We start from the raw sequence: 22215 nt of genomic DNA on the forward strand, positions 1-22215 counted from the left end.
TCGACACATGTCGAGTAGTCAACATGTTGTTGTTACATATTTTATGCAAAATTGTGACATTGATCTAGTTCTACAACGTTGATATGGAAACCTATTTATAAACAGCTATTATTGTTCTCTATTGAAATCTTTAACTATAGAAACGCTTATCTACCACGGACATTTCTACATAGAATTTGTAGAAAATAAATAAGTATGCTTCCAATATAAGCGAGTATTACATCCTAGTAAATTCTATCTTTCTCTCTGAAGGTAATGTACATCAATGGTCGACAATTCTGTGGAACTAAGTAGGGGGGTGCAGGATTTAGGGGGTGGTGAACAAGACAACAGCTTCGGGCTATGCTCGCTCCTCCTTGCGAGAGAACAAGGCTATTTTACTTTGTTCACATTCATAATGCATTTCAAAAGCAAAAAGAGTGTGCCGGCATTATTTAATGTCTGCAAAACTACCTCCAAATATATTCCCGTATACTATTATCTTTTTGTTATTTTTTTCTAAATTGTTAATGTTAACAATCGGTCTAATCATTTATAATTTTATGTTCTTAACATCGTCTGTATTAATTTATTGACGTAAACTAAAAAAATAATAAAGACGAATTTATTGCTTTAATTAAAAGCAATTACTGAAAATATAGTTACCTAGTTATATTTTTAAGGTACTCGTCATCTACATTTAAAGTGCAAAATAACTACAACAAATGACACCCGTGAAACGTTTTAACCGAGTCATTGCCGTCGCCGAACGTAAGCTTCGTTAGGGGTCAATCAATATTAACGTTTAAACATAGGAGTCAAATGATACACTTGAATAATTACAACTTTCTTTATTTAATAAAGTTTAATATACAAAATCATAGCTTTCGACTTTGTAAAATTATGCTATCTACTCTACACATGATTATTTCTCTATCTATAATATAGATTTACAATCATCGCGCACGCTTATTCTATAGTTGCAGATTATAATTGCAAGATGGTACCTCCCCAAATACATGATTCTGCCGAAAAAATGCATGATTACATATTGAACTTCTGTTTAAAAAAATATAACAAATAAATTAAATACTGAAAGTAACAACTACAGTTTGTGACAATATTATATTCATGTCTCGTTTTATATAACTCATAATAATATGTCTGAAAGTAGGCATGTAATGTAATCAACATTAATAAATATTGCACAACTATAATAATATTTTTCTATACTTATATTATCTTCATAATGAATCGACTGACTACCCGTGAAGGCATTGACTGACTATAGGGTAGGTATGATGAGGTATACATGTATATGATACAACTTGATATATTAAGTTTTGTCTAATGTTTATACGGTTATAGATACAATAGTTTACACAATCAATTGCATAGAGCGAAAACCTACGAGAGGTAGTAAGAAGTATACTCATAATATATAATATATTATATTTCTATCCGCCTGCGGATTAGTGCCTTGTCCATGGAATAGGTTCGATCTTCTAATGGAATATGGTTAGTCACAGCTCTGTGCAGACTCGTATTATCTGCGTTATCGTTTATATAATATAGCATACAGGGTATTATGAATATTTTTGCCAAAGTACAAAATATATTAGGGCGACCGTAAATAAGTTCGCCTCTAAGCTTGTAAGTTCACAGCAATTTTTGATTGGAAGAACTATGCGTTCATAATTATTATTTTATACAATTACATATTTTATTTAATTAATTTTATTTATTTAGGCATAATGGGCGTATCACGTATTATGTTTTAGTAACTTTTTATTATTTGATTTAGGCATGTTTTATTTATGTTGTCAATGAATATAGAAAACGTTGTTCTCGGGATCACAGCGTAACTTTAGACATGGTTATTTGAGCTAACTATTGTTATTATATGTATTTGTAAACATTAATAATCCCGTACAAAATTCTGAGGCTATTATAATTGGCATTGTTTTTGCATGATTAATTACTACTAACTAAGCAACATTCGTAAAAATAAGGCTATAGCTAATTACAGCCATTTTCACTATATATTTGAATTAATCTTTTTAAATTACAATATCAGACTAATGTCTAAACTAATGTTCTATATTATAATAATTCTATACAATACAAATACAATAGTAAAGTAAATAATAAATGAGAGGAGGATTAAATGTACAAATAACTTACAGGCTAGGGTTCATCTTGTGTGACTTTATTATAGAGTGGCAGTTGCCTTTCGAAGCGTTCAATACAATAATAACAACGGAAATATTATTTGGATTGCTCAAGAATGATAATTGTGTAAATATTTGAATAAAGTTGAAGTTGCAGATCGAAATTTCAATCAAGTGATTTCTGCACATGGGCATATTGTCTAGGCTCAGTAATAAACAGCGAACTTGACTCAATCTGCTCATCCTCTACATAACAACACTTTCAAAAACCCATCTAATCTAACCTCATATCTACCGTGTTCAATATTTTTTTTAGTGCAAAAACCCGAACACTAAGACCGAGTGAAGTTCGCTGTTCCGTTTGACCTCTTAACTCAAGTTATTATCAAGAGCCTAACTTCCAGCCAGTATCTAAATGTTCGGCAGAATCAAAGATATTTCCGCAGCTATACCAAAGTGTTCAAAGTTGCTTCTATATTTAACATAAGTGCTAAAGATAGTCTATAGTAATCACTAACGACTACACATACATATTGAATCAATGTTGCCGCTATTTTAACCACAACCCTTAGTAAATAATTGAGTAAGATACAAGACACGCGACGCTGTTTACAAGACAATTTTAGATTTATGAATGAACGCGACATCTACATTCAGTTAGAAAATACTTTAGAATTTACTTCGGAAAATATGCAACGATGTTTTGTATTGTAGAAATTTTAATATAGTTTAATAGACATGGAAATTGTATTATTATTGGAAAGAGAAGAATTAGAAGCATTTCAATATAGAGTTGTACTTTAAGGAGATAGTGAATGAGTAACATTGAATAAAAACATGCCACTATAATTATTATTATGTTTGATTTCGATACCGAAGGCTACCTAAATTTACCGATTTTGCAAAAAAATATCACATAGTATTATGTCAATGTTATTATTTAAATATTATTTAAAGTCTCAAGTGGGAAGCATAATTAGGCGATCAACATTCCAATTGCGAACATAAGACCGGACAATTTTAAGCTGTCTTTACAGCTAAAGCCACTAAGCCGCCAAATAAAACCTCCAAACTTTACTTTTATACGTGTCAAATAGGAAGATATTACATATAATGTTGGCAGTACATTATTGCAATTCTAGTCACTAATATATAGAGGAGACAATTGTTTTTTACAACCGACAATATCAAGATTGTAACGTCAAGACGAATAAGTGTGCGTAATTGAAATATTACAACTGCAATAGATTTAGGCGTAAAAATAAAAATAAACAAACATATCAATATAATATACTATAGCCATTCATATAAATAACTTTTACAATTAACACTTATCATACAATATTGACGTCAAACTTTGTCATCTGTTATCTGTTATCATTAAGGGAACGAAGACGAGGTATTCAAGGATTGTTCTATACAGACTGTGTACTATTTTAATATTACAACGTAAAAAATAATTTAGCCTAATTTCATAAGCCGAAACAATAATTTCATTCATACAGTTCAATATGCGACTGGTTAACAACATTAACACTAGTTAAAAAGCTAATTTACTTGTCATATTTATTATTCAAGCAGTTATATTGTACTTAGGCAATGTTTTGTATATATTCCTGCGTGGATATGTAAGGCATGCGAATGCTTAATTCTGGTGTATCATGTCGGACTGAGTCAGCCATCATGACAAGGGTATTACTCGTTTCTGTCTACTTAAATATCCTAATAATATTGTTATATTGGTTATACGTTGGTTAAACTGGTGTCGACTGTTCCTTGCGGTCGAATAGTACGCTATAGGCATCAATATTATTTAAAGCCTATCTAAACTGTGTGAACCTAATTATTGAGTTTTTGGGCGAATAGCTCCTACAGCCTTCAAACCTTTAATGACTAAAGGCTTATAAACGAAGGCCCACGGCAAGAATAGTAGGAATCCTGAGAAGTATAAGCTAGAGTATACGCGCCACCACTTGGATAAGCTTTTGACGTCGAAAGGTGCAAGACTCCAGCCCATGAACACTATCGTGTATGTTTTAAGAATAATGTAGAGCACGTATTTGACTGCGTTATTGTTCCACATCTTGTGGTAGAAGTCCGTTCTGTTCAATATTGACTCGAGGTCCTTCTCCATGACGATGATGATGAACTCATTGAAGAAAGTGACGTAGTATCCTGACTGTGTGCCGTGCCACAGTGCGAGGAACAGTAGGGTGATGAGCTGGCTAAGGTTGCGGTTGCCGAGGAACTTAAGTCGTTTGTACACGTACTCTGCGGCGAAGTGGTTGGTGTTGCAGTTGAAGCTGTCGATGTAGTGCTGGAACTTGGTGGCGCCCTCGAAGCGCAGCAGCTTGATGTTGTTGCACCCGTCCCACTTGGACAGCACGCGGTCGCCGCGCGTCTCGGTGCCGTTGTACGATAGACCGAATCTAATGCACGCAGCTGAAACAAACAAAAATATGTGTTAACAACAATTGCCTATTTAAAAACCTCTATTATATTCAAGGAATGAATTTATCATTGACGTTTAAAGAAAGCGCAAATGGTAAGTAATTCTATGGCCCCATGGAGCCAACGATGGCTAACGATCGCATAACCCATTCCATAGTATATACGTTGATACTTTCACTCTATGTGGTCGGACTAAAGCATACCTACAGTTAATAGTGTGTCAGACACGTACATCATCATTAGAAATGACCGTTAAGTAAGTTCAAGTAAAGTAGTGAAGTAAAAGTAAAAGAAAATCTATTTTATCAAAAGGTAAAAAAGTTTACTTGGTCTCTTGTGAGTCATTGTGATAATTTCACCTAAGATGTAAGTCAATAGTAAATAAATGTGTGTTTTCAATAATAATACATTTGTTCTAATTTGATTTCATTAGAACGAATGATTTTCCAGCGCACCCCCTCATACATTCTTTACGAAATTAGTATAATAAGAATTCTACCTCGAGAAACAAAGAAATTGGAAATTCCGCTGAAAATTCAATACCCCGACCATTCGGAATACAACACGTGGAAAGTAATAACTCATTATTATATCAATTTCATAACGTTTAGCACAATTTAATTCAAAGGTCACCGGCGCAGGTGGTGTCGGTTTCATCGCAATAATTGATCGGACATAATACTGACACATACTTATTCCTCTTTGATAACCGCATATTATCCTCTGAACACTATCGAAGAAAATTAAAAAAAAAATTATATTCATAACAGCGAAAATTTTTCTAATACCTCTTAGACCCCTTCTCCACAGCCTGTTTGAAGACCGCTAGCGTATCTTCTAGCGATGGAAATTAATTTATTTAAGATTTTTTTTTATGGGTAGTGAAAACAATTCTCTTATGTATAGACTCAGTTTGAAGTCAGTAAAACCTTTCTTCTAGTTTTGAGCCCCACTTGAAATCATGAAATATTATCGCTCAGAAATGTTCTCAGTGCAGTTTAATTTCTCAGTGAGACACGGTAATTTATTTTTGCTAATAATAAAATTATGATAAAAATTTAAATTTAAAACTTATGTATTTATACTCGTAAATAATGTACCTATTTCTTTAAATATATTATAACCTGATACTGTCCCATACAAAAAAAAACGTAATTCGCGAAACTTTCTTAGTGTCCTAGTATATTTTGGGAATAGGTTGTTTGAATATACTATCTTTACACGAATAAACACTTAGTCTCACTGATTAAACACAATGTTAATAATCCACTGCATTAACCACAGATTAAGTAACATAAGTACTCGTTACTTGAACTCAGTTAATTGATTTAATTAGAACTATTAACTTCAATGCGTACTTAAGTAAAATGTATGCGTAAACACTATTGTTCGTACGTTTCAACAACTTGTTTCGAAATGTCCTACATTCAAATCATTACTTACCTCAATACATATTCATTTATATAATAATATGTAATTATGTAATTACTATATCCGTATTTATGTATTATCTGATAAAGTTTTTAGTGCACATTTCGCCAGAGTACTTTCATACTAGCCGAATACTTAAGTCAGAAAATAGTGAAAGTATGATGATTAACGAAAAGAAAACGACGCTTGCTGGGATCACGGCAACTGGTGTTCTTTGGTCTCAAATTGGTCCCTTGAAAATGGGCGCGATTTCTTAACTCATTTGCCTCTAGTGAAAAGGGGAAATGAGTTAAGAAATTAAAGTGCACTTATATTCCACTTTTGCAATATCTTAAGTGTAAGTTAATCCCTTTTGCACATTGCTCACCTTCTCATTTTTATAGATAAACGATATCTGTTTTCACCAATCGATAGAGCGTTTTTTTTTCAGAACATTTTGGGTACTTACTAACGAAATTATATGAAAGAGTGATGAATAGACTCATAAAGTCTTTCCGTAAATCTTGTTGAGCAAGTCCGAGCAGCCTTATGGAAAACTCAGGCAACTCAAGTGGCCTCAAGTACTTTTGAGTGAGATAGAACCCGTCCTAATTGACTCGGCCTAGGGTGACTTTATTGGCCTTACGCGGCAAAATTAGTAGTTAGGTCTGAAGTAACATTTGGACAGTACGAGCGATGCGCCCTGGCTTCGTTCGATTTAAACTTAGTCTTTCAAAAGGCCTCAGCAAATTGTAGAGTTAAACCTTCCTGTGGGAATGGCTATACTTAAGGGTGAAAACTCGTGTAAATACTTCAGTAACCTATGAGTTAATCGCAAACAAAAAAACAGACAGCGCGTCGTGGATTTAATTTCATATATATGAAGCGATATTGCAATAGAAAGATGTAGCTCCTACGCGGCGTAAATTAGACTTTGGTCAAAGTAACAAATGAGCTGAGAAATGTGTCACAAAACAACAATGCGTCATATTAACCCACTGAATCATTACATCAAATAAGTCCATTATTGCGTGTTTTGGTTTCTTCTTGTTTTCTATAACAAAACACGCGATGAACTGATATTAATTGTAGAACAAGCTAAGACGTTAATTTAATCTAATTGCAGTACTATACCACTATATTATCTCATTCATCATATTATTATTGCTATTTTATATGCATTGAAATGCTTTAGTAAGTAGTTTGTATGAAAGTAAGAAAAAGTTAAATAGGGTCGGTAGCGTGGAGTTTCACAAAAACTTGTTTTCCGTAGCGATGATATAAGTTTCTTTTATTTGTGAAGAAATCGGAAAGTAGGTATTACACTCGCTGATCCGTCGGTGACAACGCAATAAACAGTTTGATAATACGATAATAGAAATACTGATAACAGATTGTTAACCCGCCACGACGAATGTTTGTTCAACATTAATTTCGATTCTATGTAAATGAAGTAGTTCTTACTTTCTATTTCGACCCAGTTCGTTGTGTTCCGCTGATGTAGCATTTTCAGTATATATAAATATACTCGTATGCGCATTATACGTAATGTATGTAATTCGATGACAATGCAACAATGTTTGAATTGTTTTACTCAAAGTTATAATTAGATCTAACCTAACAGTTTTTAAAGTATATACATAAGTATATAATCGATACATATATGACAGCTGCGTTTGCCGGAATATTTTCCACATTGCCACCTGATTATCTATGTATCGATTAGTAGTAGATATACCTAATAACATTTATTTTATAACCAGGGCAATATATTCAACTCTTTCAATTCCTCGTTTTACAATTCTCTTAAACAGAACGCTCAAGTATGATTCGTAAACTAGGTACCATATAATCTTAATTGTGTGTCGTATAATTATATGTAAAGGATGAATATGTTAACATGCTATAGTAAAACAATAGAAGGAAAAATATGTACAGCATGTAATCGACACCTAACTTCATATTTTTAATAAACTAGCGTCAAAGATTTAATGAACATCAACATACTATTAAGTATAAGGGAACCTTTTGTGTTAAAGTATATTTGACCAAAATATGTCTAAACAATATCACGAAATCATATCTATGGTTCAAGACTAAAATAGACTTGGACTAAATATGACTGTTTATGTTATCATGTAGGTCAAATGTACAAATATCGAATACGAGTGAATTACAAATTGATGTGTGCGGGAGATAAGGTTTAATGATGATAACGCTCTCACCTTCAGTCAGTAGCCAGCAGGAAATGTATTTGTACAACGCAAAATGTGCCCAAAGTCCACAGTAGAAATGACGATAGAATATCGACGTGTCCCAGAACTCATCCGACTGTATATACTTCATACTGAACACGGTCACTGAAATGGAAATATACGATTAGTTTAACTAGCAGTATTTATTTTTATATATCTAACTATGTACAGGTGAAATCATAGAATTGTTTTCGTAGTATACTAATAGTTTTGGTACGTAGGCTTCGTTCTGTTTTTAATAATGCTTTTACTTATAATTTTAAAGACAAGTTCTTGTGTTGAAAATTACTGAATACGTACCAAGTGACACGTTACTTTTGTAATGATTTTAAATTTGGTTATTCTAGTCAATTTGAAATCTACATGTATGTAGTAAACCAGTATAATGTCCTTGACACTGAACTCGAACTCGTAAGATATAATTGAGTATAAGAAAATACATTGTATATTCGTTTCGTGTGGAAACATGGGACCGTAATGACGGAGACGACAACTACGTAATAAAATAATTAATTAATGATTTAGTTAGTCTGTCTTTACAAAATTAAAACTAAGAAACAAGATGTATGGATGTGAGTGAGGCAATGGAAGTTTGTAAGGATAAAGGATCGTACCAAGCGACTTTGTTAGGTCTCTGCCTACCCCTATGGGAGAAAGGCGCGATTTTAAGTACGTTTGTCTATGTTTGTAAGTATTTTCATTTCGCAAGGTTATCTTGATATAATACAATAAAATATACTAAATGTAACCATCACAGGTTGATTAAAAAGACAAAATTATTTTGCCAAGTCACAGTGAATGTATAAAAATAAAATCCATATTTGGCAAAATACACCACTTATAAAAACTCTACATGTTATCAGCTTAAGTAAACATTGTGATGTAAAATTATACAGCAGACGCTTGCGACATTATGCGAAGTCTTCTCATGTTTTAAAAACTGCATAAACTGAAAAGTCCTACTTGTTTTCGACAACTGAGGTCATATCGAGGTCATGCCTGATACTTCCATATAATAAATATGTATCATGAAGTATTAATTCGCTGAACGTCAAACGACTGAAAACTGAAATTTTAAAACGATCGCACGTGTACATAAGTGTTGATACTCGATAATATTGGTTTTCAATTGATCAAGAAGTTACAACAGTTTACCTATCAGAAAAACTGTTAATATCTGAAAAATGTTTATAGAACATTGCCTATTTTAGCCATATTTAAGTAATAGCAGTGAATGCTTACCTCCAACTTGGAAAGCAATCAAATAAAGTATTCCTTGAATCAATCTCTTCATGGCTTGCGCCTCATAAACCGATGTCTCCTTCTCCAGGGGGAATTTGTCGGTGATGAAGTCCTTGTAACGTCTGAACGAGAAGATGGGGCCCACCAAGAAACACGCAGGGAAGTAAACAAAGCCCAGCAGTTCTATGAATGTCGGTGATTTCTCCAGAGCTGTCACTTTATTGTTTGCAGAGAGTTCTTCTCCTTTTGCCTTCTTCTGTCCGTCCCAAAGATCGAAGGACAAAGCTATCAACTTCAAAGTCAAAACACAATGCGGCATCGTCCATGTTATATCATAGTCCTCCGATTCAGTCACCACATATCCAGCAAGGAGGTAGGTCATATTAAACACAAAAGTAAGAATCGCATTGATCTTACCAGGTCCCAGGACCATTGTCGAAAAATAAATGACGATTGCAGGAATGGCATTATGGTAGAGTGAAATTCCAAAATTGTAGTATGCCATATCCAATCCAGTAATGATGAAAAATAGATTCCTGTATTCCACATGTTGCTTTACGAATTTATGATAGAAAACAGCAAGCGGGTAGCCTATGAGGATTGATATCAGCAGTTTCAGAGCTGGCTCTGTAGTTCCTATTAAATCGGCTACAAATGGAATTGGGCTTAGTCCAACTAAGCCCAATATGTAAAGTAGTAGGCCAAACATTGTTCACCAATCTGTAAACAAAAAAACCTACTATAGTCAATGAAATTTACATATATATTTTTGTACAGTTAAGGTTAATTAAAATATTTTTCATCAATGACCATTTTACATACTTATATGTGTACAAATAAAAGTATAAAAAAAGAGTACAATAGGTACTGTAAAAATACCATGTCTTAGGTAACTGAAACTTGTTACATGAACTGACACATTTGCTGATTATGTTTTGAAATTGTAAATCATTGCTTCAATTTGTCTGCAGGAAGAAGGCGTGAATTTATTTGTGCATGTGTGTGTGTTAACAAAGATGTACTTGTGAAGTGTAGCGACGATTGCTACACATGCAATTTTAATGCCAATGCCATAGAGACTAAATTGTTGATGCAGCTGTAATGGCTTGTGGACAACTAGATGCCTTAACAAGTTACTGCACACATCTGGCCTTCTTTTATCACTGTATAATAGTGTTACATGACCACAATGTCAATTGAGTTGTTATTCATATGAATCAAAGGGGGATAGCAATTGATAAATGATGCATTTCTTTGTTTTTCTGGAAGCATCCAGATTGTTATCTTGCGATACAAGATTGAAAACATTTGTGACGGGCAGAATTTGGTGTAAATGGAAGAGTGCCAATAAAATTGAGGTCACATCACAAAAGTTGAACTTGTGAATGCAGTTGTGTGATGAGGAGCATTATGTACCAGTTATAACATAAATTGATTTATTGTGTGTCATTTAACAGCCAGTACTTTCAACTGCTTTAATGCAATATTCTGTTACATAGGTGTTTATTTCATTATGAATAAATTAAATAAATAAATAAATAATTGCAAACAACAGCTATGCTGAGATTTAATTTGCATAAGTGAAGACTTGGAGAAAAATAAAAAAGTAATGCTTCTTACATTTTATCTGTACAAACAAAGTAAAGAGTTTGTAAAACACAGTTACTTGCAAATAAACCATTATGATAAGGAATGAATAAGAGATAAGGAGTTTTCTTATTACAACAGTATATTATATTTATATACTGTTGTTATAATATTTATAGAACTAGGAAATGAATACAGACTTTGCAGCAAAAATTATACTGCCCATTCTTTGTGAATTTAAATGTGCCAAATTGCACAAAGATTTGTGCAATTCAGCACAATTAAATTCTTTGTTTCTGGTTTGAAAAACAACCTTGATAAATGTAAACATTTATTATTTATTTTTAACAAACATAATGCTTTTTGTTTCCAAATTCACAATGTAAAGTTTAGGGATATAGATTAATGAGCATAGTGGTAAGTTATCATAGTTTTAATTTATAAAAACATTTTTACTTTATCTCTTTTGTTCTTCAGTCAAGAGTAAATAAAAATCCATATAACACATTATGTACAGAATTAAAAAGAAGCCACAGGCATTGCTTATCAGCACATAGAAAAAAATAATCAAAACATGCAATTATTTAATTTAGCATTAGCAGTTTTGAGTAGATGGATTTGGTAGGTTAATGGATATTTAACTATCCCAAGATCATTGTTCATTGTGCATTGCAGTAACATAAATAAAGCGCTACAATAATAAATACTCTACATAATAATGCAGCTTGTTTCTTTTTTATTATTCTTACCAGCGACAAATGGATAAAAAAAATAACATAAAAGGAACTATTTGGTCAAAAAATATAAATTAAATCATTTATATTGTCTGGGACAGGGAAGCACAAAAAAGTGTATTTTTATCACAAATAATAATACCTACATCCTTTTTTTCAATACCTACAAAATTTCCCTAACTACGGAATCGATCACGCAACAGCTCGCAATTTGTGATAAGTATTAGTCATTACTAGGGAAAATAAAATAATTATTTACAAATAATGTGTGAATTTGAAAATTTTGCCAGGTAAATAGAATGCAGGTATGTAGGTAGGTACTTACTTTCAATGGAAAAATAAATACGAGCACCAACTTTGTAACTTTGAAAGTTTCTCGACGAGTAAACCAGAAGGGCCAAGAGGCATATCACAAATAAAATACAATGTAGCACAGTACTTAGCGGAAAATCTTAACGAAAATATCACGGACGTGACCGATTACGCAGGCTCCTACGGCATTTTAGTTGATTTGAGCATTCTAGTGAAGAGCTCTTCATCTGCAGTGTGATTGAAAGGACGTTAGAGTAAACAATCGATATAATAGAGGTCAAAGTCAATCTATTTTAGGCGATTCTATAAATATTGTGACATAAAATTAAATACTCATTGTAAAGCAGGACACACATTTTGAAAGGCAGGTGTGTGTCTCATCATTTTTGGAAGGTAGTAAAATAGATAGGTTTAGGTAAGTTTATACTTAAACTTTTATGAGTAATTAAGATATTTACAGGCGTTTAAAGATAATGAGCTTTCTAGATACTTCACAGAAGCGTTGTAAAAATATTTATTCAACACACAATTACGACTTTGGTGAATCTATAAGTCAATAACATACATAATTTAATGTTTAATAATATGTATTTTCGTTGACTAACGGCTAGAATATTTGTTGGATTTTGATGAAATTTGGGTTCAATATTATTTTAATATGTTTAATTTTACACATATGTCTAAATGAACCAAATATTTTCATTTCTTTTAGTTTATCACGTCATAATGATAGTCACTAAATTTTAGTCGAGTAAAAAGAATTATGTAATCGCAATGAATAACTTGCTTTATAGTTTTTCGAGTTGCCTGTAATAAAAATAAAAAATGCGGTATCATGGATCAATGAACTTTTTTATAAAGCTATGTACATACAGACTATAAAAAACCAGGTCGAAATCGTCCATTTAGATTGGTAAAAAGATTTTATAGGAATTTATTAATTTTCTTAATTCTAGTCGTCACTTTTTCGGAATACTACGACCTTTTATTATATACTTAATTCTGATTATTTCATTATAGTGAGGACACGACCGCAGCTCATCTTCGAAATCGAAGTGATTCTGTAGTCTAAACGTGGGTTTATGAAATTCAGCAACGCGTTTTGTCAATTTTCACAAATCACATCTCTCACGGTCTCAGCAAGCAAAGTAAAATGCGGAGCATCAAGTGAAAATAAATTCATTTACCTTTCTTTGCGTAAATAAGTTGCCGTTAGAGTGATTACTGTGTGATACATTGACGAATTTGAATCAATCTGTAATAACAACAGGTAAGATAAATTATATCGGCTCTTGTTTCGTGCCTTATATTTTGGATATTTTTTTGCATTTCTGGGCGTTTGGTTTATAGATATTCATTTTCTTTATAATTTCATAGTTTTTTCGGTTCTATAGACTATTATTCATTTGAATGAAATACGTATATTCATTTTTTATTTAAATCGGCATTACGTTGCCCCAATCCGTTTGTGAGGCGACGTTTTTCAGGTATATTTTAATGCGCGATTTTGCCGCTATCGTGCTGTGAATGATCGGCAACCATTGTTATTTAAACATATCATGACAAAGTATATTGAGTTTCGTCATAGGAGTATATGTTGTGGCACAAAATCTGAAGAAATACTGAGTAATGTGCAGTTCAATATCCCTTTTAAAATCGTTCTGTTCTCTTGCAGTTTCATCATGGAGTCTGCAGGTGACTGGTGTCTGATAGAGAGTGACCCTGGGGTATTCACCCAGCTTATTAGAAAATTTGGTAAGTTATTATAATAATATGGCTTTGTTTAGATGGCAATAATGTTGCACCCAATTATGTGGGTAATTGTAAAAGCCAAAGCACAGTAACTGCTGTATTTCATACTACTGAAACTTGCCTACTCCTTCAGGTATAAATAGTGTAATCCTATGTATGTTTGCATAAATGCTATAGAATTAGAGTCTTTGTTATATAGCGTGTTTGCTTCAAGCTCATTTATATTTATGAATGAAAATGTGAGTGAATCTTTACCACGTCTTGCTTTGTAACCACACTTGCTTGCGTACAACCTCTTGTGTATAAGATGGAATTGTAATTGCCTGTTCAAATTCATGAGTGATCACCTTTTGACTGAAATTGGGTGGATTGGTGCACCTTTCTGGTTTGTGGGATTTCTATAAAATCGGTCATTTGCTACTTAGGGTTGGAGTGTAGCAAAGGGTGTGAAAGGCAACTGAGATATTTAAAAAAATTTAAATAATCATAATGGTTGTGATTCTTTGGCTTTCATCGCATAGAAAGTCAAAATAAGCACTTTTAGCCCCCTTGAGTTTTTTTGATCTGACCCACTGTTGTTCTGCCTACTTTGTACTAACTGCAACCTGTAGCCTTGAGGTTGTCTGTAGGTACTGCGGAATGAGGTTAGGTGTCGGGTGACTGCAGCAACTACCCACTAGGAACCTCATGCTTGTAGGTTGATTTGATTCATTGTTTGTCGATATGTGTATAAGTTGTATACTCAGTTGAAATCTGATTATGCAGTCCTCAACTAAATGCATTTGTGATTAATTAGCCATTCTATATCTTTGTATTTCACATACAATACTAAATTTTCATAGTTACAAACATACATAATATCACACCTTTTTCCTAAAGGAATAGGTGAATGCCAAAAACTGCATTTCTGCACATTCCTTACAAACTTCCCTTGCCTCAGTCACATCCATACATCTTGTTGTCCATTCTTTCTCATTGTTTGTATACTAACTATTCGAATTTTGATTATGCATGCACATGTGCAGGCTTTTTGATAATAATTGATCCCTTCTAACAAATAGCCAAAATAAAACTAGCTATGCAACAATTCTGGAGCGGCCTATGTTTATAATAATTTTCATATGTATCACTTAGTTGGTGCCTCCTACGAATGGTTGCAGATTCGATCCTGATGCAACACACCAATGACTTTTCGAAGTTTTGTGTGTATTAGAAATAATTATCATTTGTCTTCCTGAGAGTTGTTTAGAACATTTCTGAAGGAATGCAAAGTCCTCAACCTGTAATTGGTCAGTATAGTAGACTCAATGCCTAACTTCTCCCTCATTGCCCACGGAGGAGACCCTTGCCCAGCAGTGGGATATTAATGGGTTGAAATTCAGTTATTCCTGCATTCAGAATTGAATTGAATTTTCCCAATGTCACCCTTTTCAAAATATTTCTATTAATGTATTTCATTACTGGTTTTGTTTGCAATGAAATAAGAATATTGATTCTGAATGTTTGGTTGTAGGAGCAAAAGGTGTACAGGTTGAGGAATTATGGTCGATGGAAGATGGCATATTTGAAACACTGAGGTATGTGAATAATATATTATTGTCTTTTGTGTAATTTCATAAGTAGTACAAATTATCCCTTGGATTACTAAATCTTTATATTTGTAAAGATAGTTATAAAGTGATTTTTTATTACAATTTCCCAGTATTCAACTTGAAAATTACTTTATTAATGTAAGAACTTATTTATTTCAGGCCTGTGCATGGACTCATATTTCTATTCAAATACATTCAACATGAAGAGCCAGCTGGCCCAGTTGTGACAGACAGCCGTCTTGATAAAATATTCTTTGCAAAACAGGTAAAAGAGTGTTAGAGAGTTATTATGACATATTTAAGAAGTGTCTAATTGACTCCAAATAATACAAACTTTCTTTTTAGGTTATAAATAATGCATGTGCTACACAGGCTGTGGTAAGTCTGTTGCTTAATTGTGAACATCCAGATGTGGAACTGGGTGAAGAACTGTCAAAACTCAAAGAGTTCAGCATGTCTTTTGACCCCAGGATGCGTGGGCTCACTCTCAGTAACTCACAGACTATTCGCACGGCCCACAATTCCATGGCGCAACAGACACTCTTTGAATTTGATCCCAAGACTGGAGCAAAGGTTTGTTTTACACCTTTACATATTCCTTTCGTTATTTTTCTTTGTTTAATTTGTTAAATTAAATATTGGCACAAAGTTTATTAATCTCTTTAGTTTTGCACAACATCATTGTTGTTATTTCTGAATTACAGCTGACTTGCAAGTTTAATTATTTGTGGTATTTCAGGATGAAGACGCGTATCATTTCATTGGCTACATGCCAATAGACGGTCGACTGTATGAGTTGGATGGCCTCAGGGAAGGTCCCATTGACCACGGGCCGATTGCTCCCGATCAGGATTGGCTGGATGCCGTCCGCCCCATCATAACGAAGAGGATCAACCGGTATGTTTGTGGTCTAAAATAATTTCTCTACATTTAACAATAAATGAAGTACTCAAGCTTTTGTTCTTATTTGTGATCTTTCATAATCAATTGACTAGTTTTTTTTTATGTAGCTGATATAATGTTTGTTTGTTATTACAGATACACTGATGACGAAATTCACTTCAATCTCATGGCTTTAGTGTCAGATAGAAAAATGATATATCAGAGGCAATTGGAAGAGCTTCTCAGTGCTTCTCGATTGCTCGGCATGGAAAATGATGAAGTGGATAGTGAAATACCACGGCTTAGAATGCTCATTGAATACGAAGACGTTAAAATGGCAAAGTATGAGCAAGAAATGGCACGCCGGAGGCATAATTATTTGCCATTCATAATAATGCTTTTGCGGATATTAGCCGAGGAGAAGAAGCTGACGCCTCTGCTGGAGAAGGCTAAGGAGCGCGCTGCGAAGAAGGGCACGAAGAAACTAAAAGTATAACACGAACAGTGGGGGGGACTGCGGGTTGGACGCGTGCGCGGTTCGCGACGCGTCTCCCAGTCCAGCCCCTCACGCGTCCTCCCCGCCTCTGAAAGCATGCAATATACATTAGGTGATTTAGACGCTATATATACAGAGCAACAGGACTCATCCCTTTTATTCAATATTGAACCGCAGCAAATATTGGAACAGGCCATGTATGAGCCACATGAAAATTTAGATCTCGGACATACTTCTTATAATGTAACTGATCCCCAGCCTTCTGGGAGTAGTGCAGTACTGAACATTGATTCAGACGATAGCAAGGACTTTATTACTGAACCGCAGGGTTTATTGATTGATAATGATGTCGATGTAGATATTGATGTTGAGACCTTGGACCTTGAGATGGATATGCCAAGTCAGTTGGATTTAAGTATGACTGAGACACACCGACATCTGGAATATGATTCTGATTAAACTTGGCGGCAGTCAAAGTTCTTGTTGCTGCTATGTAACACAGTTTTAGTATGCTCTATTAAATATTGATAATATGGTCTCTAATAAAGTTTTTGACTCGCCTGGTTCCATTTGAGATATTTGCATGTGTGCGTCTCATAGCTGGATGTTTCAAATATTAAGTGAATGTTGCTTGTGATCAAGATTTTAATTATCAGGTGCAAAAGTGAAAAGACATACGAAATTAAATGAGTGAAAAATTACTCTTAAACTCAGTGCGTAATTGATGTATTATTACTAAGGTAAAATGAAACAACAACGATAAAAATACGTACATTTATTCACTAAGAATAGTACTCACATTGTAACTTGTAGAAACTTCATGTCGAGCAATTCCGTTTACAATCCTTCAAATTATAGGCTTTAAGTACAGCATGGATCATTTTACAGCATCGCTTGTAAATATCAACAGTATAAGTCATTGAAATAAGACAGTACAGAAAACAACATTGGACAATCAAGGAAAGTGTAGATTGAAGATCTAATTCTTAAATTATTGAATCCATATTTTTTACGATAAAAATCCAGTCCGAATCCTTAAAATATTTATTAGAATACGAAATCTCTTTTTTTTGTAAGTTTTACTTTCCTATACACTGATCCATCTCCATGGCTTATGCAGTGTGGTCATATTACAGATTTGTTAGCAGTGAAGTGACCCATTGTTGTTTGAAACGATAACAGTAGTTGTGTATATGTAGTGTCTAATGTGTCTATATATATTATAAAAGCTAATAGGGTGCAGACGATGCGAGGTGTCGCGTCACTCGGTATTCTGTTGCGTGTCAGGTACATTTGATGTATGTGTTAACTGTATTACTATAGGAAGACGTGCATAGCTAAATATTATTGTTATTTGTAATATAAATTATAGGGTACAATCCAAGGTAAATAGTGCATTTATAAATAATGCGTGTACTAGGTGCGGGCGAATTTCACGCGATTATAATATAACGTTACATATAAGTATTGTCATTTTGTCTGCGTCGCATTGAACGCTGTATAATAATAATTATTTATTTACATCTTATTATAAAATTTTCACTTATATCTAAATTATAAACCTAATTAACGAAAGTTTCTTTATGTATCAAGTTTACATGAATAATAAATTAATGAATTTGGGGCGTGATGTGTGGCACTTTGAAATAGTCTAGCATCTGTTATTTACATCGGCTACAATCCGTACAATACAATACACTGGTACAATGGCGAAGATGCGGTGACGCACTGACATGAATGATGATTTACGACATATTATTTACAGAGATAGGTACACATATTGAGCTTAGCTGCCTTCTATGTTCTAGGTCATTACGTGGATTCGGAAAGCAAACATTTCCATCTGATTTTTCCAATAGTCAATATCACTTAAGAGTATCACAGATTAGTTCTTCAGTACAATTTTGACTATACAGTAAATACAAATACCATCACTGAATAAAAATCGTTTTGAAATTCAGTAGATATAGTTTAGATGCAATCTTATGTCGAATCCAAGTAATGAGTGAACAGAGGCTGGTTGATAGTAGTGAGGGCGCGTGGCGCGGCGCTCACGTGTTGGGCTGCAGTCCTTTAGGCTTTATCATCATGGACGCGCGCTTCAGTGTGTAGTCCCAGCCTCGCCAGCGGAACCACACGATGCCTGCAAACAATCACATTTATACACTGGGATTTGGGTACAATACATTAAAATCAAAACGTTTGTCACTCGTTTAATGAACTAACACTTTTGGGATTGAGATCAAAGTAAATTAATAAATGTTAAAAGCACTTGTATGTAATGCACTAAAATAGTGTGGTTTCTGGTAATTAATAAGAAGTAGAGTCATGACGATGTAGTTACCTTGTCTGGCAGTCAGGTCTTGCGGGTCGTGCAAATACAAGCCGTTGAGGCCGCGGCCGCAAGACTTCCACCACCAGCCGCCCTTCAGCATAGACGCGCAATTCAACGACGATCTGTCGTTATCTCTGTAAATACATCAATAATGTTTTAACACTACTCGGTGTCTATACGCATTGTTTAGATATACTAGATATTTTCTTTTTATTATTATACATTGACTTAACCACACATTGGTGTATCAAATCTAAATTAATTTAACTTTTACTGGGCAGATGTATGAATGCCACTATTAGTAATGTTATATCAATAATCGTGTAATCAATGATCATACAAGTATTACGAACAAAAGACTACATATTGTTATCAAAATGTAATATTTTTAAACTAAATGTATTTTTTTAATTGTATTGTCTTGGATAAATTTGTGCAACATGTGATTAATTGAATGAATTTAAATTTAGTACTACATTTATTGTAAAATGTTGTAAATAATATGATTCATGGACAAGTTAAATTGAAGATCCTAATGTAACGATGGTATTTTTGTACGAATGGCATTGGTCTGAGACGGTTTTCACGATAAAAAAACATTTGAAAGTTTAAAAGTGTCACTTGTCCACGAAGCATTGGGTATATTTGTTGGGCATATTTCTTACCTGTTGTAAGTAGAGAAGGGGCTGTTGTTAGATCCATACCAAGGGTCGTTGAGCGAGTCGCCAGCGTTACCCTCGTAGCCATCAATCTCGAGCTTGTAGTATTCCGCTTCCGAATATATCTTGAAGTGCGAATACTGCGCATGCCTGCCAACCAAATATTGTTATAGTCCGACAACTTAATAGAGAGTCTTGGTCTGCACAATTGATTTGATATGAACTGAATAATTCTGTGCTTAGATGCAATAAGGTCGCTGCATCAAACAGCCCATTGTCTAAACTTTACATTTAGTCGGTCCGGACCACAAGGCTCTCTAGTAATTTGTAAGATTATAGCATGTTTGCATTTGTCTTACTACCCCGTGCCAAGTTTACTGGCAGCCTTTACTGGTATCATTGCTGCATCATTGCATTTTAAATATTGATAGATTTTCAATCTTCGTAAGTTGTGCTTAATGAAATTTTGAATTGTATGTTTAGATAATTGTCGTGATTCTATGTCTATTAAGGATAAAACAGTTATGAGCACAAATATGTACGTTACCACGTTCTAGCTACTGTAACAGAAACTCAAATAGTCAAAACCGTCTTTGTGCCACGATAACGAAGATATATTATGTTTTCACTTTAGAATGTGTCAGTGTGTATATATTTGGCTATGACTGTTCCAAATGTGTATTTTGGTAGTACTCTCATATAAATGTGTAGAGGTTAAGTACGATATTCACCTTTCGTATATTACTGCATATGTACCATCGCGTTGTTTTAGTATTGAGCTATGCTTTATCTCGTATCAGACGGTATAACCATCTGACATCGAGGCTTCTTTATTAAGTTCACAAAATAGAACTGGTTGCTGGACTAAAGACGTAATAATCAATACTAGTATGCGGCATATTCCGGATTGCTAACGTTTAGTACCGTTATGATCTACCTATTTTTAAATCAAAGATGTCATAATTAACTCCTTTCACCACTTCTAAATAAATATCGATTGGAACATCGGGTGAAATTTTGGCATAAATGTCGTTGCGTTATCTATCGGATAGGTTAGGTCATAAGCAGTTAAAGATTATGTTATGATTATTACCTCTTGTTTCCGTCGAAGTCTTCAAGCTCCACGCGCAGCATGTAATCATCATTGTTCGTGAGCATGTATATGTTCTCGTTACCAAGCCAGAACTCCTTGCTAGGGTCGCCGAAACCGTTCTTGTAGTCGTTCCAATCACGGTTGAAGTTCTCCGCGGGCACACCATAGTCATCGCGACGATGTATCACCTATAATCATTATTTATGTAATAATGCGACATAATAAAATCTTGAATAGCACGTATGGATACACTTATCTATTGTATTTTTATATTATGAGTATTGAGATATTGTAGGTGGCGCCACTTGCAATACGGGTATTTTTAACCCATATTGCCAGATATAAATATTTGTAGTGGCGTTTAGTGCATTTTAAGATCATTCGTCATGTCTCATCTTCTCATTTATGTCACCAATAACAATAATAGAGTAGTATGACAGTAATATAATAATGAACTAGAACTTAGTTAAATGTAGCTATTTTATAAATGCATGAATAAATTTTACATAGTTTTCTCTCGCAGTTTTGCACAGTTTGCATGTCTAATAGAAACGATTTTATTATTATCCACCGATTTAAACATCTTACAATTAACTATTTTAATAATCAATACGGTTTTAAAACAAATAGTTATGTCACTACAGTAATAGTAATATCATATATGTAACCGATTACTAAAGTAGAAATAAATAGAATTTTCATGTTGTGCCGTTTTTGTTTAGAGATTGTTTAAACTAGAGTACTTTCTGCATGCGTTTGTTAAGATAGTAGGAGAACTACTAGAAATTGTTCGACTCTATGTAAAAAATGCGTGCGTAAAGTTTTCTATTATGGACAATGCCATAGCTCAAGAATATTACTGCCCTACCGTTGTATTGAGATAGCTGCGTTAAACGCTCAAATGTCATATTGCTCCTTGTTCGTTTTAAGATATCCTCACTGTAAAAGGCACGCACCCAGGGAATGTTATCAAATGCAAGTGACAAACGTCTCAATATTACGGATGAGCAGTAATATATTTTTGTAAAAATTACATGCAAAAATGACAAATACCATGCAAAATAACTCCGCCAAGAGGTATAAAACTTGAGCAATGAAGCAAAAATGTTCTTTTAAATTAGTATATTCCAATAAATGTCATTTTCTCTTGAATGAAGTTGTTTTTGTCCTGTCCAGATCCACTTACCAACAACTATTTTCTATACAAAAAGTTGATCATAAGACATTTCTTTGTATGAATGATCAAAAGTCTTAAGTAGGTACGG

At 33.8% G+C, this 22215-nt stretch overlaps 3 protein-coding genes across 3 annotated transcripts in view; 1 reads left to right on the forward strand and 2 right to left on the reverse strand.

Annotated features, from left to right (window-relative positions):
* Nucleotides 1-815: 815 nt before the first annotated feature.
* nes (lysophosphatidylcholine acyltransferase 3 protein nessy) lies at nt 816-12373 on the reverse strand. Its single transcript, XM_076134425.1, has 4 exons — nt 12155-12373; nt 9509-10228; nt 8237-8371; nt 816-4592 (listed from the first exon to the last, which is right to left on the reverse strand). The coding sequence occupies exons 2-4, from the start codon at nt 10215-10217 to the stop codon at nt 3994-3996; spliced, it is 1443 nt and encodes a 480-aa protein (XP_075990540.1). The 5' UTR covers nt 10218-10228; nt 12155-12373; the 3' UTR covers nt 816-3993.
* A 653-nt stretch (nt 12374-13026) lies between these two features.
* On the forward strand, nt 13027-22102 carry Uch-L5 (ubiquitin carboxy-terminal hydrolase L5). The gene is made up of 8 exons (XM_076135217.1): nt 13027-13054; nt 13162-13411; nt 13817-13896; nt 15407-15470; nt 15645-15750; nt 15831-16058; nt 16225-16382; nt 16524-22102. The coding sequence occupies exons 3-8, from the start codon at nt 13824-13826 to the stop codon at nt 16861-16863; spliced, it is 969 nt and encodes a 322-aa protein (XP_075991332.1). The 5' UTR covers nt 13027-13054; nt 13162-13411; nt 13817-13823; the 3' UTR covers nt 16864-22102.
* LOC142986661 (uncharacterized) overlaps nt 17623-22215 on the reverse strand; it is a 75545-nt gene continuing 70952 nt past the window's right edge. The window contains exons 5-8 of the mRNA XM_076135215.1: nt 20951-21138; nt 19864-20007; nt 19208-19332; nt 17623-19006 (exon numbers count right to left, since the gene is read on the reverse strand). Of these exons, the coding sequence (XP_075991330.1) occupies nt 18915-19006; nt 19208-19332; nt 19864-20007; nt 20951-21138 (549 nt within the window). The 3' untranslated portion in view covers nt 17623-18914. The remainder of the gene's footprint in view (nt 19007-19207; nt 19333-19863; nt 20008-20950; nt 21139-22215) is intronic.

The sequence above is a fragment of the Anticarsia gemmatalis genome, chromosome Z (genome assembly GCF_050436995.1).
Source record: "Anticarsia gemmatalis isolate Benzon Research Colony breed Stoneville strain chromosome Z, ilAntGemm2 primary, whole genome shotgun sequence".
Classification (NCBI taxonomy): Eukaryota; Metazoa; Arthropoda; class Insecta; order Lepidoptera; family Erebidae; genus Anticarsia; species Anticarsia gemmatalis.